This window comes from Ciconia boyciana, chromosome 1, assembly GCF_034638445.1.
Source record: "Ciconia boyciana chromosome 1, ASM3463844v1, whole genome shotgun sequence".
In the NCBI taxonomy this organism is placed as follows: domain Eukaryota; kingdom Metazoa; phylum Chordata; class Aves; order Ciconiiformes; family Ciconiidae; genus Ciconia; species Ciconia boyciana.
The window spans coordinates 54659070-54685387 of NC_132934.1; the positions used below are offsets into that span (position 1 = coordinate 54659070).

The window sequence follows — 26318 nt, forward strand, 5'->3', positions numbered from 1 at the left end:
AGCAGGTTGGTTTTTTTTGGAACCTGACCTGATCCAAAGCCTGTGGAAGTCAGTGGAAAAACTCCAAAGAGACTCCTGGCTTTAAGTCAAGGAATTAATTTGTATGTCTTAGTGCCATAGGATATTATTGCACTAAAGAGCTTATTAAGATTAAAAATGGGATTAGGCATTACCATCAATGAATGCAAAGAGGTTACATGGCTGGGATAAAGCTGCAAAGCTTTATTCTGCCTTTCAGGGAAACGGACTGAGACTGAAGCCAAGAGAAAAAAATTACATATCATAGCATTACATACCATGAGGTGCATCTTGTATCTTCCAAAGTGGAGAGAACTGGTGCTAAAGGTAGGATGTGGAACTAAAATCTTACTGTTTTTTTCCAAGAAGCAGTTCTTGCTGATCAGTGAAATTAAAATGTCTCGTGTACTTCCATGCTGTTTCTTTTGAGCCTTAAATTTTTGCTTTTTTTAATATTTATTTTTCCAAATGAGCTTTTGGTTGCAGTTGCTCCCTTAGCCCCTAGTGAATCAGTAAAAGACCCCCGGTGCTGGAGAGGAGAAAAGAAGAGAGGAGAGGAGAGGAGAGGAGAGGAGAGGAGAGGAGAGGAGAGGAGAGGAGAGGAGAGGAGAGGAGAGGAGAGGAGAGGAGAGGAGAGGAGAGGAGAGGAGAGGAGAGGAGAGGAGAGGAGAGGAGAGGAGAGGAGAGGAGAGGAGAGGAGAGGAGAGAGGGGACCCCTGGGCCAGCTGCTGTCAGTGGGAGCAGATGGAGGAGGTAAAAGGCATTCCTGAATTGTGTTCTGGCAGAAAAGAAAGGCAAAGCATGCGGGAGTGAGAAGGCATAAATGGGAGGAAAAAGGGGCAGGGAGGATGATGGAGAGGGGGAGCAGACAGCATAGTGCCAGGGACCACGATGGGGGCACACAGATGATGTGTGGGGGTCAGGTGCCCCACGCCTCAGCTCGACGAAGGGTTGCTGAGGACTGCCACTTACTGCACATGTGTCCGCACCACGCTTTCGTAGCGCACGGCGAGTGGGAGGCCATTGCTGCTGACTTTGCTCTCTGATGGTGAAGCAGTCCTGTGCAGCAGGAGGTCGCTTGGGCTGTCTGGCACTTGCTGAGGGTGAAGGGCAGGTACAGCCGCCTTTCCCAGAGGGCTTGCTGGGTGCTAACGGGAGTGTGGGTCTGAGCCAATGGTCCCTACTCTTTTTTTTTTTTTTGGTTTCCACAGAGAAATAATAATTCCTGGCAGGTAACAGGGAGCAGGGGTGAAAGCTCAGCTCAGACATTTTTCTTCCACTGTATTAATGTGTTTCTATTTATTCACTAGTTTGTTTGTGTCTTGTTATCGGACACTTACAGAATGGCTGCTAAAGAGAGCTACCTGTGTATTTAACTTTGATATTGTAATGACTGAGCATAAATTTCATATGAAAAACAAACTTACTTTCTATACATCACTACTGCATAGCTTGAGAGAAAGCAGCGATGGCGATGGTCCAGTGTGACTACCCCGTCTCCTGCAGGAACTATGCCTGATCCATACCACATGTTCTCTGCAGGGGATTCTTGGATGCTTTCTAAGCTCCAGTCACAGATGACCTAAGTAACAGAGCCTTCCCACTTCCCATGGGACAAGAGGATAGCTTTCCCAAGGAAGGCATTTTTTAGGACTTCTTGATAATGGCTACTTAAAATTTTACTGTCTTGTTATGTTCAGATAGATTTTCCTTAGGTCATCCTAGCTAATATTTGTACTCCTTTGTAATCTGTACCCTACAGCTACTTCCAGATGGGAATCACAACTCCACCTGGCTGTTTCAGGGGGCTGTGCATGCTGGAGCAAATTCCCTGCTGCCTGTGGAGTCCTTACTCCTCCTTTCTTCATCTTCGTATGTTTCTTTCCTCTCCCTTCCCCTTCTACATTAGCTCAAAATGCTTAACAGTTTATCAGTCTCTGTCCTCAAAATGTCTAGAACCGATGCAGCTTTCTGGATGGGGATGCAACAGTGTTAAGTTCCTCTCAGGTTTCTCATAATATAGTTCCTTGTGGTACTATTTCTGTATGGGCAGCTTTAGTCCAAAATTGCTTCACTTGCTGACCATATTTCATTCTAATTTCATTGCTGACTTGCTTTCCCCTTGCTCTTGTCTGGGAATGGTGCTTACCAGATCTTCTCCTACCTTTAGATTTGTGTTTGAAAGGACTGTTCCCTGATGCCTCCATCTGCGTGTTCCTCATCCCAACTGTCTGTATGTGACCCGGTCGTGTACTGACATTTTCAAGACTGTGCTGCATCTCCACTGTCCCCCGCTTGTTATTGAAGTTCAGTATCCACAGGCTGGAATAACACACTGGCTTGGAGATCAGGATTATTACTAATTCATTAGTTCCCAGTGATGTATTTACAGAGTGCCTAGCATGGAAAGACCTTGATTGCAGTGGGGGTTTCTGGTAACACTGCAGTTGCTAAAGTTAGATCTAGCACTACTTGTTGTTTCCCATATGGCTGGCCTGCTGTTATTTTTCTTCCTTTACTTTTGGACCTGCAGCCAGCTCCTCTGGTGCAGACAGATGCAAGCTTGCTATGACCATGACAGCAGCTGCCTGGATGGTCAGGTGGCTGTCTGGTGTACAGGTTCAAGCTGACTTGTATCCAGCTAGCTTGTGAGATGAGCAGATGAGCTTGCTTTCTCCTTGTGCCTAGAGAAACTAATGTGGGGTTTTGATAAAGCAATGTGAGTTTATGCCTCAGGTCACTTGTGGGGCAGAAACCTCTGTATGGCTGTGGAACTGGCCCTGTCTTCCATCTGTCTATAACCTCGTGTGCCCCTCTTCACCCTCTGTAAGCCTGCATAGATCACACTCCCAAGGGATGTGTGCTAACAGCCTACATTGGAGGGGGTGTTAATAGTCCTGGGATTTCCATCTTTTACTCCTTCTGATGTCCTAAACAGATGTGAGGGGAAACAAAACACAGGTTATTGAGTTCTTATGGGTCTTCTCCTAATAACACAAGCTACAGATTCTCCCACTGATTTTATTCCTGGTTACCTACTCTGTCACCTGTGGTTACATGGCCATCGTGGTGGTAGTCTGGAGCAACCCTTGCTCCCACATTTTGACGTGTTTCTTTCCCAGCTCTCTTTCTTCCTGGATGGTTGTGCTGCTTCAGCCACTGTCTCCCAGATGGAGCAAGGCCTCTTGTAAGGGAAAAAGTTCAGCTTGCTAAGTGGATGCCCCTTGTAAATAGTTTGTGCCTTGTGTGGGTGCTTTTCTTCAGTACCAGGACAGGCTTGGAGCTCCTACAAGTACACCTTGGCCATCTGCCATACCCTGTCTGGCATGGTCAGCAGGGCAGAGCCAGGTGTACTGCTTTAGCAGGCAGCTCACAGAGCAAGGGCTTCATCTCATTGCTGCTCCACACTGTCCATCTTCTTGAGGGAATCTTTCCTTCCTATGCACTTTTCCTGTGCTCACCACTGTCCTGACCAAGCTCCCAGGGTACTAGAAGTCTTCTCCACTCCCAGCGTCCCCCTGACTAAAGTCATACTCTTCATGGGCAATGTAGTTCATCTATTTGTGTTGTATCCTTGGTCTGCCCAGCCATCCGGACAGCCTGGTGTATGTTGAATATGTGCTGGTGATTGCTATGCTCAGCCACTTCATTTACAGCCTCAGGAATTTGAAAGGCTCTCAGAAAAATGCCAGAGACAAGAAAGTGTTTGAAAATGCCTGAAGGCAATGAGCCTTCAGAGTAAAAGTATCTGTTTCACACCCAGCAGGAGCAGCAAGGGCCAAAAATCTCACCACAGTTATGCCAAACTTCAAGAAGGGGAACCACATAAAAAATGAGGGCACTTGTTAAAGATAAGCTAAAAGTTGCAACTGATAGAATTCAATCCTTACATCCCCCCAGCACAGGGGCTTCAGCCATCCCACCCCCTACAGGTGCTGCACACCCTGGGAGCCGTAAGCGTTCCCTGCGTTGGGCAGTCAGGACTACCTCTGGAGGTGCAGGTGCCCAACATCAGGGTACTAAGCTGAGCCCAGCTTTAACAACTCTAACAGCACTATGGGGACTGGGAGTAAGATTTCAAAGTTAAGCAGTCCAGTATGAGCAAATGCCAGAGCTGATCACATTCATAAGCATGTGATACTATCTTTAATTTTAATTGCATGATCTTTTTTTTTTAATCTGTCTAGATTTGAATCACAGTGGTGGGGGTGATGCTGAAACAGACTGCTGGCTGGAATAACCTGCCCACCCTGAGTGAAGCTCAACAAGTCATTCCTGGGAGGCATTACATAAATGCTCTCAAAATACATACTCATTGTTCCTCGGACCTCCAACCTGAGGCCCTGGATCTTATTGTCTGAGTGAGATCAGACTCAGAGAGAGTGAGACTCACTAGTGAGTACTCATAGCTGCAAACACAACCAATGACAGCTGTATTTTAAACACCAAGACGTAATGTTAAGTACTCTGAAAAATCAGGTACTGGAGACCTAAAGGTGAGGGATACTCTTGACAATTTTTCTAACTCTTGAGATCCCATATATAAAATAGAAAAATGCCCCACAAAACACACAGGGATATTGTCAGAGTACATTTGTTAGTCCATACCATATTGATCAATACCACAGGAGAATGTGACAATGGCTCGATACTGAGTGAGGTGCTGATTTGCAAACTGTTGGAGGATGGGAATCTTGCACTGAGCATCTTCAGATCTCATGAAGAACCAACTTACATTGAAGATTTTTATTTTTAAATTGGGATTCCTGAGGTGATTTAGATATATTGGGGGAGGAGAAGCAAGACAAGTGTTTCTCACTTTTCCCAAGGTTCATTCTGCTTTTCTTGCAGAGATTTAAGTTTATTTAACTTTCTCACTACAGCCAGAAACGGAGGTCAGTGAGGATGGGACTCATCTTTGAGGGCACTCTGGGCATGATATAGAATTTTCCAGGCATCAGCTAAACCCAGCTTTAAAGTTGGTGCTATTAAGTAGCAGTAACCATGTGAAAGGACATTTCTTTGCCTTTCAAAGTGCTGTTGGGAAAGGATTTGTAAAAAGCCCCCCGAGAATGACTCCTGGCTAACTCATATTTGTGTCTCACAGGACAGAGAGCATTCAAAGACAAAAGACTTTGAACTAGACACTCACTGATGAGGTGCAAGAAAAAAGCTCCAAAGATGGCACAAAAGAAAACACTTTCTAAGGCTGAGACCTGGCAGCATACTCCAGTAGGCAATTGAACCTGACCAACTTGAAACCCCTATGAGTGTTTAGAAAGTTCAGCAACAACAAGAAGCAAAAGGAGATGAACGTTTGCAGCTCTATCTTGCAGTCATAGCAATGAGAAGGAACTAAGTGGCATTCACATCTCAGTCATTTATTGCTATGGGGTAGAAACATGCTGACACTCAGTTGTATAAAGAGTCCCAAAAGACATAACTGGCCAAAAAATTTCAGCCCTAAGGAGATCATGTGCACCACGTCAGGGAGAATACACCAGTCATCACTCAGAGAAAAACTGCTTCTCAGATGATATCACAGTTAGTCTTTATTGCCTATTGTTTGGAGATAAATAGCTGGTTTTCTCTCATGAGGAGTGGTGAGGGGCTTTCAGAGCTTTCCTAAGGAAAGGATTTTAGAATTAAAAGCTAAGTAATCTGCCTTTCTCTGGATATATTTTGTAAGCAAGTCAGACTACGTTCTTAGGATTTTTAAAACATTTTTTATTCATTTTTATTGCTTTTGACTTGTTTTTATAGTAAAAGAACAAAGAATAACATATTACAATATATATAGACTGAAATCCTTCAACAAGCTACTTTAACACATTTGCTTTCTTGCACCATAGCCATCTCTTACTGTTTGAAAAATCAAAGTTTCAGGGGTTATAGCTCATTAGAAAAAACTCCGAACCTCAGACAAAACAATTGCGAGGATGTTTTAAGACTCTCCTTCTAAGTCTCAAATTTCCTTACAAGTAAAGGAATCAATGTAATCCCTATTAATGAATAGAAATTATTTTTAAAATAACTACCAAACTGTGTTGACTCAAAACATCTTCTGATACAGCTCAGCAGCCAGGCATGAGAGCTGGGGTATGTGTGCATTCCTGTTGGACTCCTCTAGGAAGGAGAATGGGGTAGGTCTCTGATGGGAGCAGGGTTTATGACAGTCAGGTGTGAAACTACACCAGGACCCTCCCGTTTGCTGAAATGCTTCAGTCCCTGGACTAAAGAGAACTTTGCTTTTACCCCAGTGTTTTCTGACAGAGGATCTCACTGTCTTTGGACTGGTTTCCCAAGGCCTGGGATGAAAAGGGAGCAAAAGGACTAATTCAAAGGTTCTCCTCTTGTTGTTCTCCTGCTTAAAAAAGGGAAAACTCAATGATAATAGAGGCAGCCAGCTTGCAGGATCCAAAACTAGATCCAATGGGTCCTTTCCCAGATAGAAGAGGACAGACTGAGAAGGTGGAATAAGGATCACATGCTACAGGATGGTGTAACGTGAGGGGAAACACAAGAGCACTGACATAGGAACATTCACATTTAACCATAGATGGAGAGGGCTAGCACATGAGCTTGAAAAAAAATGAAATTAGTCCTCTACAGTAGAAGCTAAATAAAATGTCATTTACATAAAGAACACTTAGGGAAAGATGAAAAGCCTTAAAAGGTGAGAAAGGCAGGAGAAATTAGGAGTAAGTGGGAAGGACAGACTGCTTCTACACAAGAAAATAGCTGTGTGCTGCAATTAGCTAAATGGTACATGACTCCTGCGCTGTGATTGTGTTGCAGTTCTGAACCACTCGTTGGTTTACTGCTGTGTCTAATGGCAGGAGTGCTGAATAGTAAAAGCTGTACCCTGGACTGCCAACAGGAATTTCCTTTAGCTTTTGGTGCCGGAGCTATATTTTAAATGAAAACTGCTAGCTTTTATTTCTGGAATAACAGTAGTGGGTAACTATAGCACAGCCATGGATTTATAGCAATGCTTTATGCGTGGGGATCGATCTTTTAGGCAGGATTTGCTCTCCTCTCCACAGCCACTCCTTGCTCCCATGAACATGTTCAGCATAGGAAAGATAAGCTGGGGGGAGGCAGTTCTTATGCAATGAGGCTCGTCAAGCTGAAGGCAAAGATTAAAAATGCCATCTCCTCTTACGAATATTATGTAGCTACAACAAAGCTTGCTCCTTGCCTCCAAACAAAACAAAAGCCCTTCCTTAATGCCAGGACATCAGGGAATCTCGGTGCCTTCCCCAGGCATTTAAGTGGTTATGAGTGCCTCACCACTCACCAGCACTCAGGCTGCCAGAGACCAGGAGACACAAATCAATAGGGTTAAGTGGATTCGCTCTGTGCTTGCCTCCATATACACATCCTAACCTCCCCCTGCCTCCCCACCTGCTCTGCTGTTATCTCTCTCTGGGGAACCACCATTTGCCTGCTTGTTCAGACAAGCTCCAGAGCTTGAAGTTGCCAGGGGGTGAAGAGAAAAGCCATGCTGCTGATGGGGGGGGGAGCGTGTGAAGGGAGACTTGCCTCATGCTAAATACAGGGAAGAGCAGGCAACTAATGCAATACCGTCTTCTGCTAGATGAGGCGGGACTACTGGCACTGTCTGGTGACAGATTGTAATGATTCTCTGTCTTCTAACCGGCAGCAAACGTGTCCTGCGGAGTGAATGCCTCATGTAAATATGTATGGGCCTGGGGACAGTGCAAGTGTCACACAGGGGCCCCCCATTGAAGGAAAGGAAACACAACGTCATTTGGAGTGCTGCTTCTTTGGAATTGCAACCACTCAGGAGCACAAAAGGATGAATAGTAGGATTAATTCACTTAGCTATTGATCTCAGACACACACATTTTCATTTAACATTATTAGAACAGCCAGAGTCTCATGTCTCATAGCTGGTGGGCAGTACAGCAGAGACAACATTTGCAAGCCTTTTCCCCTGCTTGCTGGTGAGGTAAATCTTAGCAGCAGATTCCTTATGGTGAACCCTTGGGGAAGGGTCTCCTTCTACATGAAAATAGCCTAATGTCTGGACTGGTGACTCTGATCCTGTTCTCTACAAAAATATTCTCAGCAGCTAATTGGTGGCCTGGATAACATGGGGACATACCCACGGAAATCCTATACAGAAAGCTGTCAGAGAGGGAAGGAAGAAAAAAGAATGGGCTTGATATAATTAGGTCTGGACATACACGCACAGCCATGCACACAGAATTTCAGCTAACCGGGGGAAAAGTTAACCAGGGAAAAAGTTAACCAGAGGAAAAGTTCAAATACAGCCTCCCCTTATCTCCATACCCATGAAGATCTACGACAGTGGGAGAAGACAGGATATGGTGCAGGGAGGCATCAAGACATTTTTCAGTAGTTTCATCACATGGAGCATGAGGTCTGTTCAGGGTCCTGAATAACTTCTTTGCCAAATTAATCTGCAAAGGACTTTCTCATAACTAGCTCTTACAAAACCACCTTGCCCATGAGCAGGTAGATGTAAGGGCCAAAAATAAGTGTCAAAGGTGATGAAGATGATGCTGGGACCTGTGGAGTCGCCAGGTGACACCAGTAGAGATGCTGCCACCTTAGATGATCCCAAACTGGGCCAGCTCGTGCAGTTCCAGATGGCTGAAAGCTTCCCATGGGCAAATCACTGTGATATCTGCAAAAGAGAGAGAATGAGAAATGGGATCTGGTCACTGCACTTCTTGGATTTCTTTTGTATTAATAGAAAGTTTGATTTACTTGGGAAACATTAGAGATGGGAAGAGCAAGAAGAATGAGACTCTACTGGAAGGTTAAATGAGCAGATGAGCTCTTCAGATCTGGTACTACCTACCAGACCAAACAACATTGGTGTATTTTCTCCTTTGCCACCTTTCTCTGTGAGCAAAAGCAAACCAGCATTTCCTATAGCCTCTTCTGTGACTGTGTAGACTGGTGTGAAGATTCATTCTGGTTATGTGGTTTCTCCTGTTCTCATAAACTGCCTGTAGCCAAAATGTGATCTCCTTGAAGACATGTGCAATTTTAAATCAGATGCTGAATAATTTGGTCTACAACATTCAGGATCTGTAACTCATTGGTAGGTGCAGTTGTTATTCATACCTAAGAAGTTCTGACTGGCTACACCTCATCCAATGTATGTTTCTCAATTCCAGACGGGTGCATAAAATTCTTAAAATTAGGATTCTGGTGATAACACAAATACTTAACCAGCTGGGATTTAGTTCCTGTGATTTTTGGTATTAATAGCTTAGCATTTGGCATTTCTTTGAGAACCTCATTCTGTGGAAATTCTTAGCCAGAGTATTAGCAGAAAGCAAAGACAAACAAGCACATTTGCAGCCAAATGAAAGTATTCAGAAACTGAAGCATGCCTAAATAGCCTTTCTGTCTTGTAGTGTATGTAAGCATAAGCATGACCGTGGCAGCTTGCGGAGGGAGTACTAGCCTTCTCTGGCAACCCTGAGAGCTGCAAAGAGGCCAGAGGGACAGAGAGGCCACCCCAGACAGTCCTCTCCCATGCTGTAGCATGACTCTGCTTGTGTTAAAGCAGGGCATGATAACAACATCCTGCAGCACTTACCTGTGCCCAGCCCCTCCATGCCTGGGATGTCATCTCCAAACCTAGGGGAGAAAAGAACAGGCAAAGGCTGAGTTTGGGCCAGCAGCACCCAAGAAAGGGGAGCTGTCCTGCACCCCCAGCCAGGGAAGGACAAGTGTGGGTGGGCAGCAGATGAGAAGGAGCAGCTCCAGGCGGGAGAGCTGACGGCACCAGGGGGTAGGGGGAAGCCTCCTGGCTCCTTGCCCAAGGGAGATGGTACCGCAGGAGCCCACCTTAGAAGTGGGGAGCTACCCAACTAGCATGGTTTCTTTTCTTTCCAAAATGCCCTTACCCTTTTACTCCTTTTTTAGGAGGCTTGCTCTTGAACTGCCTTGTCTGTCTCTGCTTGAACTTGGGAGGCCCCTTGCGTGGTGTAGTGGGACCAGTTGGAGCATCTCCAGTGTTGAGGTTGGCGGCTGGATTCTCACTCATCACGGGGCTGCTGTGTGTGGCAGGCGCACGCCTCTCTCAGATTCCTCTGTCTGCAAGATAACGGCAGACACTCGGCTTATCACAACACTCTGCTTATCATTTCTAGGTATCAGTAGTCAGCTGACAGAATTACGGAAAGTATAATTGTGACAGGATTAAAGAGAAAGATATTAAACATAAAGAAAGATTGTAATGCATACAAAGTAAGCAGGATAGCACTGCCTTTCATCTGGCATGCTTGAATTAAGATGCCAGACAAAGGACACTTGAGCTAAGGACTGGTTCAGGATATGACTACTAGGAGCCACAACGACACACTTAGGGCTTAGAGAAATATCCTATCCTTGGGAATCATCATGATATACTTCACCTGTTCTTATACTTGTGCCTAAGCCGTACCTTTTGGACACTGATGGAGATGGGATGCTGTGCTAGATGGGCCCTTAGTCCGGGTGCAGCTGCAGTTAAAGCCTCATGTTTGTCAATACCAACCTTAAGGGAAATAGCATGGTATCTTTAAAAGATTGTAAAGAAGGCTAAGGCAAGGAATTGGAGACTGTCTTTTAGACAGAAGTTAACTTCTCAGCATTTAGGAGAGCAAAGCCTGTAACTTTCCCCAGGATATGTCCATTTTGGTATTTTTGAGCATTATATTACATGCATTGACCTCCTCTACACCACACTGCACATGAGCCAAGCTCCACTTCACAGAGGCTAAATAGTTATCAGGGAGCAATTTTTGCGTGGGAGACATCTCTCCTGCCTTGCAGGGCAGAACTGCTGTACTCAGAGCCCTTTGCTTCCTTCCCAGAGAGGACAGCAATAACTCTCACCAGTGCCCAAGGGGGAGCTTCCAGCCCTCATCAAATTTTGTGCTAATTAGTATGCTAGAATGGTCTGACCAAGTGCATTTATGGACCATAAATAATTGCCAACTTTTTCTCCCCTCCTTGAAGTCACATTCTTCCCCATGACCATTACATAATTCCTATCTCCAGGTGTTTGTCCCTGTGCAGCCAGGCTGATGGAATTGCTGATGGAATTAACTTCAGGATTTGGTACTAAAGGCTAATCCCATTATATCACCGTAGTGCTCTGGCCTAATCCCCAACATCACCTGCAAACATCACCCCAACAAACACTCTGGACTTTTAATCTCAGAACTATAATTGCTATCAAAGATGGGTATTTTTTTTCTTAGTCTGAAGACAGTTCATGTCTTTGACAGTCCTGAAATAGCCAGAGTGCCGGAAAGCAAAGCCTGAGATGCAAGGAGGAAGACCATCCAAGCAATCCTCCTGTGTCACTTCCACATCAGTGCAAGGCGAAGAGCCGTGTTTCTGTATCTGTGGCAGTCGGGGAATATTTCACCCCTGACTTCTTTCCATCTGTGCTGGCAGTAGGATGGATCCTAATGATAGCACCTAGAGGCATGCTGGTTCTTCTGTAGCTTGCGGTCGGGCTCCTGTCTCAGCTGTAATATCCCGAGCAGGAGATTGGATGGGTTCCAGCAGCCCCAAATGGAGCAGCAGATGGTTGTGTCTGCAGCTGAAGTATGCACAGATGCTATTCCCCCGCCTGTAACACAACGCTTCCTAAGCACACATTGTGCCCACAAACACAGGGACCAACTCAAATCATAGAAGTTACTTATTTGGCTGCCATCTCTGAAGCACCTGAACAATCACGCAGTATTTACAGCTTTATCCTCACAGCGTGGTGGCAGGACAGGCAAACACTGTCACCTTCATCTTTTACAGAATGGGAATGGAAGTGCAGTGATTGGTATGACCTGGACTGCACAGCTGGGAGGAATGACAAAATCTTTTGACTCACAGTTTTTTAGGGCCAAACTGAGAGGTGAAGGCAGTTTGGCTCCAAACCAAAGAGAGAATTTGGTGCCACACTGTTACTCAGGATCAGTGAGGAATTCAGATGGTACTGCCCTACAGTGGAATGCTTTGCATTGGGAAACTGCTCCATGGCGTGTCTGCTAATGCCCCAAAGTATAGTATTATGCCTCCACCTCAGGAGCAGTTCTCGTCAGTAGGGTGTCTGTCTCAGTGCTAGGTACCCCTCCTGAACTACAGGAGACACACATCCACTTCTAAGCAGCTTCAGTTCATCTGACATGCAGAGATACTTGGCACCCCCCTCAAGGGCTACTGCCGAAAGTACAACAGAAGAAACAAACCAGCTAACAGATTTCCAACCCTTTGGCCTGACTTCCAAAACTTGTAAGAGGTAGCTGAGCTCAGTCTCCAAGTGAGTTCCCAGCACGGTACCTTAACCACAAAAATGTCTTTGAGGGTCAGATCCTCTTAGTTTCTTGAGTCCATGCCTTGCCCCTGGCCTTCACTCAATAGAGAAATAGCTAATGGGAAAGCTCAGTCCTTGGAGTTTCCCTTTCCCCCAGTCTGAAGTAAGTCATATCCACCTGCCAGCTACTTGATACCTGGGATTTGGTAGGAAAAAGAATCTGCCCAAATCACACTTCATCCTTTCTCTCACCTACATGAATTCAAGAAAGAGCACTCAATGAAACTAAAAGGGACAATTCCAACTTCTTCCTTACCAACCTCCCTCTACCTATTCTCCCACACGTCAACAAAAGAAAGGACAGAGGATGGAAAGCAACCTTAATGCCACAGAACAGCCTCCATCTCGCAGCAGGAATCAAGCTGCCCTCCCACCAGCGAGTTGGTGGGAGTCATCTGCCATCACACGCAAGCAAAGATGTCTCCATTCATGCTGGAGAGGCCCCTGCCCCACAGCAAGAGAGCTGCCCCAGTTCCCACACCTCGGGAACCAGCTGTCCCTGCACACAGCCAGACAGGGGTGGGCAGGCAGCCCCAGGATCACAGACGCAAAAGAAACACCCACGGCAGCTTCCCAGGGGAATTTCCCAGCCTTTTGCCTTCCTGTACCTGGGTCCTTGGATAGTCCTTGGTACCACACCAAACAGATGGCTTGACAAACTTCAAACGAGAGTGGGTCTCCTTCTCCAGCTCTCTGCAAGTGCTGTGCTGCCTCACCCCAGTGCTTCCCAGGCTGCCAGAGCTCTTCCGCTGTCGCCAGCACTGGGATACAGCTCCTGGGTGAGAGCTGATGGCTGTGGATGCAAAGGCTGTTGAGGAACAAGATGTTCTTCCACGCACTTCCTCTGCCCCCCCCCGACAAGGTGTTACCTAATTGTCCCTGACAGCATTGCTGCTCAGTCCAGGGTCTAATCCTCTGGGTAAGAGCTTTGCTTGCGTCCGAATGCTAATTATACCTAATACATGGTAATGGGCTTAGCTCAGTTGCGTCACATATCCCACCTCTGGGTTGCTGGCCAGGTTAATAATCCTTCTTTTAGTTTTCTTTGAACCTAAAGAGGCTTGAATACTACTGACAAATGCTGACTCTTTAATCTGCCCTCTTCTTAATCTCTGATTCTCTATGGAAAATTTCCCTGACAGATAATGCAGATGCTTCACTTGACCTTCTTCAGACAGATTCAGTGTAGGATCTTACCTTCCTCTGTCTGAAACCTTCAAAAATACAGACTTCTCCATATGCACTTGTCTTCATGGTGCCTCAGGGGTGTCAGACATAGAACCCCCATGGGCCGTGGCCCTCCATGCAGTGATATGCTGGGAGAAGACGGCATCCAGGAGGAAATACCCTCATTTTACATTCCTTTTGATGGGGTTCTTGCATGCTCAGCTCTTGACCTCATGAGAGCCACTAGTATCATCCTTGCAGCCAGGCTTTTGTCAGGGAATATTGTATCCAATGTAAGATGCCTGTGAGGAGTCTCACAGCTCCAGTCTCAGTTGCTTGAGCTGGCTAATCATAGCGATGGAAAAAGTCCATGCAGGTTCAGCCCTTTCTGATCCTGTGTTTTACACAGGATCTCAGACCCTTTATTCTAGCAGCAGTTTTAAGACCAAGAACAAATGAAAGAGGACGCACTCTAAAAGACAGAAACTCATTTCAAGTAGAACTATATTCCCACAACTGCTTCCCAGATGGGGATCATTGGAATGACTATCCCAGTTGAAAGAAGGGATTCAGTAATACCAGAGGTACAGCATCACACCGTATAAACTCCCCTCCGATGTGCCCTGCATGTACAGCTGGGCACCAGAGCAGGAAACACCAGCTGCCAGTCCCGACTGCTCCCCAGGAGCCCCCCCAGTGCTGCTGACATGCAGGCTCAGCCGGCCAAGGACACAAGCCAAAGGGGTGCCAGGGAGCCCCAACCGAGGGGTGCCTGGCATGAGAAACTGAGCAGCCCTGCGGAGGGCAGAGCTGCTTGCACAGCCAGGGAGCTTTGAGACAAACCACTGCTGCTGCACTTGCGCTAACGTTACAGGAGACAGAAAACAACCGCCCAAGAACCACAACTCCCTCTCTTAGCTACTGGTCTGTTCATGCTCTCCAAGCACAAACATCTGAATTTGTCCCCCATGGGATTTTATCAAGACTTTTCTCTCCTCTGGGTTTTGCAGCCAGTTCCTCTTTCATCCCCCTGCCACCCTCGTTATTGCTTTGAGCTCCTGGGAAATACTCACAATGCCAAGGGCTCCTCTTGCAAATCATTCAACTCCCGTCCTCCAGCCTGTGTAGAAAGGGTCTCGAGGTGTCCTTTCTCCTCCAGATATACCCTGCCACCAGGTGACATCAGGGCGCCAATCGTGGGCGGGCCCCCGCACAGCGGGGGGGACGTGTGGGGAGTGCTGTGACCCCGGCGCTCTGCAGGCACAGCTCCAGCGAGGTCTGGGGCAGCAGCAGAGCTTTGACACGCTCCTGTGGAGCGACGTGCCCCTTTCTGCAAGAAGAGGTTGTGGCTTCCCTGGAGCTCCTGTGGGGTGACCTCTGGAGAAGCAAAGAGGAAGGAAATCACCTGCCCTTTGAGCGATGCGGCTGCTTGTGAACTTATACACACACACACACACATGCCTGCACATGCAGGGAAGGGAGGAGTTGGTCCTAATCACGCCAGGTCCCTCCCCTGTGCTGGTGAACGCATGGAGAGGCTTCCAGCAAACTTCTCAGCTGTGCTGCAGGGGTCAAGATGCACCTGACAGAGCGGTGCATGCAGTCAGCCCGCTGCCGAGAGGGCTGAGTCCACTCAAGGGAGTCATAGGGAATGCTGCTGAGATGCTGCGCAGGGTCCCGGTGAATATTTAACTGTATCCAGCAGATGGGATGGCAGGGGAAGAAGGGGGAACCTTTGTGTTGCACACGGGTGGCCAGCCAGCAGGGTGGCCTGTCACCTCTGAGACCAGAGGTGAAGGTTGGGCTGAAGGTAACAGCTAGGTCACATCTGGGTACTGGTAGCATTGCTACTGTGAGAGGCTGTCTTAGAAAGGGAAGAGCTGGTGCCTCAGCCCAAATTTCAACCCAACAAAACTCCATGGATGGTAATGCACACTGTTTTATCAAGTGTTTTGTATCTCTGATGCATTTTAATAGCCTGTTGTGACTGCCTGGGAGATCGGTGTCAGAGATGTGGAAAAAGTGGGAGGAGTCTCAAAAAGAGACAGTCCAAGGCCCTGCTAGAAGGTGCTGGAAGATCATCCTCATCCTCAGCTGCAGCAGCACCTCAGTCATGGACTGTAGCTGTCTCTCTTGAGACATAACCACAGGGTTAACAAATCCCCTGGGGTCCCTTGGCTCCGGTGAAGCACTGCCCAGTTACCCTTGTTGAGCATCCAGCTCACAGCATGAGATCAGGGCTGGCAGGGCTGAAAATGGACCCAGAGAAAGGAGCTGCACTAGGAGCACCAGAGCAGTGCAGAGGCAGAAGGAAACCAAGGTGTGGGTTTGTGTAGTGAGGGACGGGCTTCGTCTTTGGGTGAGGCTGGAGGAAAGGATTTTGGAGCAGCCATGCCAGCCAGGGGTGTGACTGCGTGTGACCGAGAAAGGGCAGGCTCTGTCTGACATGACAGACCCTGGCAGCGGGGACCAGTCCAGTGCTGCTCTGGTGCTGAGCAAGAGCCCCACAGCCGAGGTCTCTGGCCTTTCAGATGGCTGAAGTTAGACAAGATAAATCCCTCAGTGAGACTCTTAGCTTACATTTAAAAAATCGATAAGGTCCTAGCCCTTCAGTGGGCACAGAGAAGCTGGGAAGTAAATCCTAGATGCAGCCGAGGGGCTTTCAATCTAGCAGAGAAGTAGCAAACACACTTAGCATTCCCACGTGTTTGAGGATGATCACACAGCTTTCGGAGGCTTGTGCGATAATTTCTGGGCACAGGAAAGAGGATGGGGGCAGCATCGTGTTGGCATTGTCTCTTCCCTGTGACGACTAGAGCTTGTACACAAATGCGCGGAGATTGATTGCGCTCAGCAGCTCCTGACAGCAGAAGTGATTACTGTGGGCAGGGACCTGCTTGTGTGGATATAAAGAGGTGCAGCCTGCTGGCAGCAGACTCTGCTCCCATCCCTGCTGCTCATTCCCATGCCTCCATCTGCTGCAGACAGGTTTCCGGGGGCTCCCCCTCCCCTTCTGCCGCCTTCTATGTAGGTAGAGTTGCTGGGGAAATCGGCTCTACAGCCCCCTACTCCTCTTTTCTGAACCTTAAAAATTCACATTTTTTCAGGCTGTTTGTTTTCAAAACATCCCCTTTGTTTTCCTGTTTTCCCAATGAGATCTGGCTCATTTCTCTTTAACAAAAGTGGACGCGTGGGAAAAAAATTTCCATGGTGCCACATGAAGCTGGTTTTTGGCCACTGAGAAAACGTGGCAGAAACTCCCTAAATGGCCCCGCTTATCATGTTCTTTCTTATCTCCAATGATTATCAGGCCATTTCCCCTCTCCTCCTCTCTCTCTCTGTCCATCCTCTCTCTCTCCCTTCCCCTCACAAAGCAGGTGGCATTTGCCTTGTGGGGATGTTGGTGCTCGGCTCCTTTGCAGAGCAACAGGCACCAGCCTTGTGTCGGTGCCCGGCTGCCACCCCGGATGGATGACGAGTTCTGCCCAGGGGCTGAGTACCTGATCCCTGTCCCTCCCTGCCCCTGCCCAGACTCTTCCTCCCCTGGCCCCAGGAAAGCCTTTCGGGCCACATCAGTTGCCACCCGATCCAGACCAGAGCTGCACCAGAAGCCATGGGGTCCAAGTGGTAGCAGAAGTGCAGTCCCTGTGGCCCCAAAGGAAAACCCATGAGCTTTGTTGCCTCTGGCCAGATTATTCCTTATTCCAAGGAATCACTTAAAAAACATCTCCAAGGTTTCTGACCCTATTTATGAGCTGATGTAGCCATGGTAACTGTAGTTATACCAGAAATAGCAGCTCACTTGAATGACAAAGAAAACACAAGTTTACAAGACAGTGACTTTTCCAGGGGCTGGCTGAGCTCATGGGACTGTGGGAGGAAATCCCAGCTGAGGGGCAGACTCGGGGATGCAGTGGATGAGGGCTGTGGCTGGCATGGGCCACTTTTTTGAAATGTATCTCTACAAGCTTGTGCCAGGTGGTTGGGAGACTTTGCGCCTTATTGATAGAGCTTTATCACTTACCACACAGACATACCTGACTGGAAAGGAGCAGGGAGTTTCCCAGGCATCTGCAGTTAAACCTCGGTTTCCCTTCTGCAGACAGCAGCGTAACAAGTGCCTCTGAATTCCTGGTGAGAGAAGGACAGTGGTAGGGCCTGGATATGGAATGAGATTGTCTATTTGTCTTGTAAAAGGTCAGTGAGGTTGTCATGTCAACAGCATTTTGGTGAGAAACTCAGTGTACCAAGGTGCCTGCAAAAGAAGATTTGCATGCTGTAACCCTCTTTCTCTGATGCCCATCATGTTCCTAAGCTGTCTGTCATTTGTGCTAGTGAAAAAAGAGGAACAGATATAGAGGATTGGGCTTTGCCTGGCACAGATATTTAGCTGTTTGAATACATGCAAATCAGTCCATCAAAGATGCAGAGAAGAAGGCATCCTCATGGAAAGTTTTATCGCTCTTCCTTCAGCAAATCATGCATCACTATTCTGATGTCAGGATTAAGCGTCTATAACAGCCTGCAGTAAAACCAGGTGTGCTGATTTTGGGAATCTGTGCCTGCTGCTGGATACCACAGTTATGTTGAGTGTCTCTGAGCTCAGCTTGCACAAGAACCTGGTCTCGATTCTCATTTCCACTCATGCCCTGGAGGCTGCTCTGGCAATGGGGCAGAGATTAAAGAGGCTGAGGTCTGTTTTTCCACTGCCAGGGCTCTAGAGAGAGATTTCCATGGTCAGTCTGGAGAAAAGGGTCCTCTGAGGAAACATAAATCAAGCCATAAGGTTTAGCTGAACTATCAGCAATGGCCCTGTCTGTGTTAGAAACTAGGTGGCACTGGGGACATGACTAAGTCCGCAAGCCAAATGGCCATTGCCAAGGCTTCTTCAGGAAAAATGAAGTCCCTGCTTTTCTCATTCAGTCAACGGTCCTCGATTTGTGCATGTCAGAACATCATTACAGGCCCCAGGCTTTCAGGCACCAATGCTTTAGGACATGCTGGGGCTTTTTATAGCAGATGATATAAAACCCATGTAGCCTGTCATACACTTCATTAGTTCCCAGAGAGTTACATTTTCTTCTGAGCAGTGAGTCTGGCCTTTCTTGGAACAGATAACCAAGTATTACCATCTAATACCACAAGACTGCTACATTGGTATGATTTTATTAATTTACACAAACTTTTCCCTGATTGGCATAAATAAAAGGAAAACCAGAATGAATTCTCTCTTTTTTAGATAGCACTTTTCACCCACAGATCTCAAAGCACAGAGCTAAATTTTCATCATCCCTATTTGTAAATATGGAAACTGATGTACAGAAAGTTCATAGACCTGCAGATGAGACCCAGCCGTGCAGAAATCTGCTGTGGGGACTGATGTGCTTGGCCATGCAGCACAAAAAGCTCAGTACTTTATAACTGCTTTGTGATTCACTGTTTAAGAGCATCCCCCTGCTTATTGCAGAGTTGTCCCATGAGAAAGCAGTAACATTAGTGAGTGTCCTTTCCCTGCACTAACTTTGCTTAATGTCTGCATCCAGGCTGTTGGTAATGCTGCAATTGGATTGAGTTTGTTAGATCATTTTAAAAAGCTTCCTCTCTTTCCTGTTTTCATACTGCCCACAATTAAAATGTCTGTTTTTTCTTTTATAAGATTATTTTTCTTCTGAATGCCATTTACAGAACATGCTCAGCATTAATATAGTGAACCATGACCTAACATTTTTTCCCTTTTTTTGATCAAACCCAGGTAGTTAATCTTGTTATCTGTGTGACTGCCAGAAAGCAGAGCATGTGGTTGCTCTTAAAAATGTACCTGAATAACAGTTTTCACAGAATTGTCTCAAGGGTCCTCCTTAGATTTTTCTTTTCCATAATTGATTCCTTCTCTGTGAATTACATGCCATATACCTGTAAACAGTGATTAAATGATCCACTAGCACTCACTAAAATGATCACACATTGAATTAAACAGAGAATACTGCCTTGTTTAAAAAAAAAAAAAAAGAGACTGCAAGAGGGGGGTTTTATTTAAATGGAAATCAGATAATTCCAGAGCTTTATTCAGTTTAAAACAGTGAAGCAAATGATTGAGTGTCACTAGGCTAAGAAGAAGAAACTGTACACAAGTCAGCTCCAGATGTCTTCTTTCCTGACAGCTCCTTTTCCCATCTTTTTTCTGAACGATCAATTCTTTCTCCTTGGCAACCAGGAGCCCAATAAAGAAAGGCTCTTCTAAAACATTTTGGTAAAATGTTTCTTTCTTCTTCTTAAGGGGACACATCTCTTCTTATCACTTTCACACCATGCTACAGACATACTCTTCTTTCCTCCTCCTACCAGATAAAAACACTGCTGTGCAATCTCATTCAGGTCAGCTCTTTGCCACCATTATTACGATTTTTTTCGTGTAACAGCTGAGGCTTTCAAACAGAAATGATTGCTTCTGGGGAGCATCTCGCACTCTCCTTGGGAACATTCAACTAATGGGCAGAAGAGGCAGCTCTTCCTGCTCCATTATCTGGTCTCTTGGGTGGCTGCTCACCTCCCAGACCCATGGATGCTAAATGCTCTAGCTGCCATGCGATAGCAGATCCCTGGTGGAAGTAACTGTAGAAGGGGAAAAGCCAGGGGCTGAAAATGTGAATAAAACTTTTTTTTAAAATTTTTCTCCTTTTATTGCTCAGGTATATTGCCAGGTACTAAGCCTTCTGTCCTCCCCTCAGGATCTTGCAAATGCCTAAGGTTTAGTGTTTTAATGGGGTTTTTTTAATGGCCTTTCACTGGCAGATTCCAACCTTTCTTTTAATTTAGAGCCTCTACACTCTTGCTTTCCAGTGGAGGTATACACCTCTATAAGTGAATTAGAGCCTCTTACTGGGAGGCCCCTAAGGATATTTCTGTGCCAAGAACCTGGAACTGCAGCTCACTTCTGGGGTCCCGTCAAACATCATAAACACATCATAGACTAAGTGAACTTAGTGAAGTTTAGGAGCCTTCATTGCACGCTGGGCGAACGCATGTTGCACAAAGGATGTTCTGACAGTTTTATATACACAAAGATTATTTGCGGGGTCCATAGCTGATGGCATACTTTGCCTATAATGGTGGAAGTTATTTCTAGATAAATATGAAAATAAAGGAAGAGGAGAGACAGAGAGAGAGAAAAAGGGGAAAATTTCCCCAGTGGGGCTGGGAAAGGGCAATGATGGGGTCCCATAGGAGCATCCTCCTCTGAGGGCTTTCTCCAGTGCAGCAGGTGATGACAACGAAAATGATGAGGACGATGATCTCTTGCAGTGCTTTCCCTTAGCATTATATACTTTTCATCAGGACCTACTTAAACTCCCTATTGGTTATTCCTGGTTGTGATTCTGTTAGCTCTGGGAGGAGAATGCTCATCATGTGCAAATGTTCCACATTCATTGCTTGTTAAGCTTCTGTGAATATATATTATTGGATAATATTTATTGAGAATTTAAATAGCTTACCTGCTTTGTTGAGCACCACATTCGTTTTTCTCTTCTATACACTAAAATCTACAAAAAAAGAGATAAAGAAGGAGAAGGAGAAGGGGCAATTCTCACATCGGTGCTTTCCATGAGAATCTGCCACAATAACGCTGTGGGGGTTTGCAGAGGCAGGGCCGTGAGAGCAATAATATGGGAACAGCACAAGTGCAATAAAGGAAAAATGTTGCCACAGAGACGCTGATAATTACTGCCTCATGGCTTCAGAGAGAGGTTATGTAGCTGCAAGCAGCATGCCCTGAGCACTGCTAAGGCTAGATCACCAAGGCACGTAAGGCACCTAAGAGCTAGCGAGAGCCTGGACACAGCCTAACACAGAGCCATGAATTCCAGTATCAAATTAAGGTCTCTGTCAAAAGGAGTGTTTAGCACAGGCAAGGCAGGGTGCAGCTGGCAAGGGAGATTTTTCTAAGGCCAGCAGAGGAGGAGAGGATGGTACAGCTCTCCTCCTAATTTAGTCCCAGCTTCAGCTCTGGCTGTTTTGGAGGAAAGTCACAATGCAAGGAGGAGTGCTTGGATAAATACCTCCTAACATCCTGCCTGGTGATCAGCTTAGGGCTGAGATTTGATTACACTTGCTGAGATTTGACCTTACATAACCACCTGTTTTCTGAGAGGTCCTAAAATAATCCAGTCCTCTGTCAAATCCAGCTCTGGTGGGTGACTTCTCTAGGACACCACCCCCTGCAAGACGCCAGCTCATGCCACGACATTCACTGAGGGATGGAGAGCAAAAGCTGCTTTCCTCCATGCTGGGCTCTGGAGGGCAGGGGGTGCAGAGAAGACACCCCTGCTCCCTGGTGGCGGGGACCTTCTTCCCCTCACCCAGCCCTGTCCTCTCACTCTTCCCCTTCCACCTGCTTAGCTCTCCCTCTCCCTTACTGGGCTGCTCTGTCCATCCTCAGCCTCCAGGCTAGCCTCTGGAGGAAACTGGCTCCGTTTTGCCCCTACTCTCTCAACCCCAACCAAATCCTTCTCCTTTCTCTGTCCTGCTGTTCCCCTTGCTCCTCCAGGGGAGTTGAGTCATCCAGAAGTGACATGTGAAGTCTTTGTGGACCTTCGGGCTGGAGATGGGGGTTATGGGATTAGCACGTTAACCGGCCTGAAAGCTGCTTAGACAAGCATTAAATCTCCAATCTTCTCTCCATCTTTCAGGGAAATCTCTTCTGGAGGAGCTGGAGAGATGGAGCACCCAGTCACGTTTTCTGAGGGTCAGCTCCTCACCCAGCTGAAAGCCCCCAAGTCCTGTGGCCAGGTGGTTTGAAGGGATTGCCACGGGATCAGGGGGTGGGAAACCCAGCTAAACCCTTACCCTAAGTGCCTTCTTCCTCCTTGCTCTCCATGCTGAATATTGGCTCCCTTGCCTGGCACTGTGTCTAACCCCCATCCCTTTCCTTCGTTCCCACCCCATCAGCTTGCACACTCCCTTGCAGCACGTTAGGAGGAGTGAGGGGCACTGAGTAGGAAGAAGATGGGCACCATGTGTGCTAGGCACAACAGGATCAACCTCAGGATGCTGCCTTTTAAAGGAAATCCTGGGACACCTTGTGCCTGCGTTTTATTCACGCGCAATCAAGTCATGCTTCACAGGCTGCGTCCCCCTGTTTATCCCGCTTAACTGGGAGGCAGAGGAGGCAGTGCTGGGTTTACCAAGGAGTTGGGTGGCACCTTGTGATGCAGTGAATGCCCGCTCATATGGCAGGGAAAGGCCTCGTGTCTGAGCTCCTTGACCTGTCACCTTCCCCCACGCTCATCACCTCGTGACTGCCTCAGGCCCGGATTACCTCCTCTCGTCTCTGGAGGAGAAAGGATCTCTGCACATAGTGAGGGACACCACCTGGGGACATCCACCTGGGGGACACCCACGGCCAAAACTGACACCTTGCAGCAGCTGTTGACGTGAATTTGCTGCACCACGAGGGTGTCTTCCCAGTGTATTGCCTGTAATCTTCCCAGAAATTGCAAAACACTTGAGAGGGAGGCAAAGCTCATGACAATTAAAGGATTCGGCAACATTATTCATTAGAGAGTAATGTGAGTTAGTAACACTATGTACTGAGTTCAATGCAAATGCAAATGAGAAGCTCCAAACCAAACCACTTTACAAGGGCAGTAGAAAAAATACTACACTATTGGGCCTCTTAGAATTACAGAAATGGATTCCCTGCCTGGACTAAAATCTCTCTTTATTTTTCCCCCCAGAGCTTCCAGCCTGGGAAATTTCAGCTCCAAATTAGAAAGTTTTGGAATTAAAGAGTAGGTGAAAGTAAAGGATTCTAACAGGTGATGGTTTCCTGAATTAGTGACTTCTAAAGGCCGTAAAATAGTTCCTTTCCCCAAACACAGTCTCTTCTTCTGCAGAACACGGAGATGACATTTAGCAGCATGCAACAGCAATATACCACCAATCTAGAAAATTCAAACCCAGAAATGCTGGACAGCTTATGCCACCAATCCAAATGCAAATAGAAAAAAAAATGCCATGCCTATTTTTTTTTAATCTTACAATTTTTAAGAAATCTCAAGAATTTTGGGGTCCAATAAGGAGCTACAGAAGACATATGACTGTTGAGAGTAAAGGTTGTGTAGTTGAAGGATATGCACTTAAAAATTTGTATAAGCTTTTGGCTATTTACTTGAAATAAATTTAGACACTAGTGGTTGATTGCATGTATTAATGTGGTCAACTAATTGTACAACTAATTGTACAACTAATTGTGATTAGTGGGGACAAAGTACATAAGACCTGATAATAATAATAATAATAATAATAATAATAATAATAATAATATTAAGTAGAAAATCTTGTTTTCCACCTAAGGACCCATTTGAAATATTATCGCTTCCTTTGCAATCAAGCAGGTACACTCTAGTGGCTGTCCTTACCTCCTTCTGTCACAGACATAAGAATTGGCTGGGGTTGGACAACGTCTGCCAAGAGATGATCTTCATTGCATGGCATCAGTTTGTCAGAGATTAAATACTCATTGGTAGGGATTTGCCTTCAGTGATGTTCTGCTCCAATGTGGTTCAAAACCTGCCTTTCTTCCAGCAGATCAGTGACGTGGTTCCCCAGCAGGATGTTGGATATGCTGACCCAAAGGATGATGCCTGGCTTTTAAGCTCCCATCTGCTTGCCATGGTGCATATCCAACGTCTGCAGCTCCTTCTCACCCCTCTCACCAATAGGAAGATGAAACACAGAGCAATGACATGATTTGCCCATGATTACATGCTGGCTATTTTCTAATCTAGGAGTAAAATCTGTTTCTCCTGCGTGCTAGGCAGACGTGCCAACATAGGCTGAGTGTACATACCTATGGCAGCACACAGCTATACACCCCCATACTTCTATGCACATTTGTGGATATACTGGTCTTGATGTATGCTCACACACATTTAGAAATAGTATGCAAATAGCTACACAAAGACACAGGCAGTCTGGTATTTATCTCCAGTTAAAAAAAAAGAGAGAAAGCTATACCCTACTATCCTCCAGCAAAAATGATCATAATAACGCTAGAGTTATGATTGCACTGGTGTCTCTGTACACAGCCGCTAAAACCAAGGAAATCTCAAGCCAAGCCATGAGCAAATGGTAACCTCAACCCACACACCCTCCCAGCCAAAAGGGTGTTCTGGTCTCCCAGTACAAATTGGGAAGTATACTGAAATCAGAGAGTTAGTCCAGACAGCACAGGAACCAAGACAAGAAGTTGATGTACAAGATGCAGGGGCTGCTTAACAAGACCATTTCCGCAAAGGTCCCCATAATTAACACATCCAACTCTTCACCTTTCCCAGACCAGGACTGTTCACATGAACAATTTGAGCCACCATAACGTGGCACTGTCACTGAAAGAATTTGCTCTGTCCTTTCCCCATCCCTATCCCACACAGCTCCTTCCCTTGTGCTGGCGCAAGGGTTTAGCCACATTTGCCCATCGTGAACAAGGATCGGGAAATCTACCTGGCCTTAAAACTCACTGGTATATACTTACGCATTTGCTGACATGTTTTTGCCAGGTACCTTTTAAACTCAGCTCCGTGCTGTATTCAGCTCAGTTCTCTCGTGCTGGCCCATGGGGAGGGTTAGAGTAGGAGTGAAAAAGGGCAGCAGAGAATAAAATAATTTCTTTTGGTGGTGAAGCTAATTCATGGAGGCTTAAAATGTTTCTGAGGCTGCAGTCCCTGCTAAATGGAAATCTACTGCCAGCCAGACATATGCTCTGTTTGTCCCTTGAAATGCATGAGGTCAGAATCAGTGGCACCCATAGCCTCCATGAAAGCAATGGTAGGCTGGGAAAATCAGTCCCCCTCTTCTGAGATCTGTCCATCCCTGAAGGAGAGCCCTCTTACTCAGTTGTTTGCAACCTTTAAAAATTTGTGTATGATAAACGTTTCTAATGGACATACGGATCCAGGGCAGTGAATTTAAGCCCATTGACAATAGATTTGCTTTGCTTATTTTGCTTCTGCAAATGCATTAAGAGCAGTCTATCAGTCATTGCAGATCCAGATTTGTTGGTTGCAAACCAATGATCTAGTTTGTTCTTAAATTCTGCACTGAGGATTGTGTGCGTGAAGGATTTATGTGACTGAAGAACTAAGTGGGCACTCCGTGAGTAGAAAAGAAAGAGAAAATCTGCTGATATTTCAGAGAGGAAGTGGTTTAAAATCTTTCTGATCATTTAAGCATCCCTGGGAAATGCAAGCTTGTTCTTCTTGAGATAGTTGATCTTTGAAACTGCTTGTGTGAAAATGGCTGGGAGTTGGGAACAATTAGCTGATTAAGTGCAGCAGGTAGCATGTGTTAACCAGGAAAAATGAGGTTCATCTGCAATGACCCCCGTTTGCAGACCCCCCATGTATGCAGGAATGCACTCAACCCGATTCTCTACTTATTTTAATCGGTATAAATCAGGGCCAGCTTTTGAAACCGACCTTAATTACACCAGGAAAATAAACAAAATAAAAGCCAGGGCTGAAAAACAAAGACCCCCCCTCCGCTCGCAGGCACCGCAGCACGCACCGAGAGCCCGGAGCCGCGCACGGGGAGCATTCCCGCGTCCCCGCCGGGCTCTCCTCCGCAGACAAAGCCCTGCGCACCGCTGCGCAAAAAGAGCGCAGCGCCGGGCGGGCGGGCGCGCAGACAAAGCGGGGCAGGCAGGCGGCGGAGCGCTGCAGCATGCGGGGCCGCGCAGGGCTTCCTCTGCGAGTGGGCTGGT

The 26318-nt window shown here is 46.5% G+C and overlaps 1 protein-coding gene across 1 annotated transcript; it reads right to left on the reverse strand.

The window, feature by feature from the left end:
* Positions 1–8618: 8618 nt before the first annotated feature.
* Positions 8619–14739, reverse strand: PDE6H (phosphodiesterase 6H). Its single transcript, XM_072885111.1, has 4 exons — positions 14632–14739; positions 9933–10122; positions 9623–9663; positions 8619–8695 (listed from the first exon to the last, which is right to left on the reverse strand). The coding sequence occupies exons 2-4, from the start codon at positions 10070–10072 to the stop codon at positions 8619–8621; spliced, it is 258 nt and encodes an 85-aa protein (XP_072741212.1). The 5' UTR covers positions 10073–10122; positions 14632–14739.
* Positions 14740–26318: the final 11579 nt, after the last annotated feature.

Excerpts from the sequence above, each read along its gene's own strand:
- PDE6H (XM_072885111.1), bottom strand. The coding sequence starts at position 10,072 with ATGAGTGAGAATCCAGCCGCCAACCTCAACACTGGAGATGCTCCAACT. Across the intron at positions 9,664-9,932 it reads CCTAAAAAAGGAGTAAAAGG|GTTTGGAGATGACATCCCAG; the intron begins GTAAGGGCATTT and ends TTTCTCCCCTAG. Across the intron at positions 8,696-9,622 it reads CATGGAGGGGCTGGGCACAG|ATATCACAGTGATTTGCCCA; the intron begins GTAAGTGCTGCA and ends TCTCTTTTGCAG.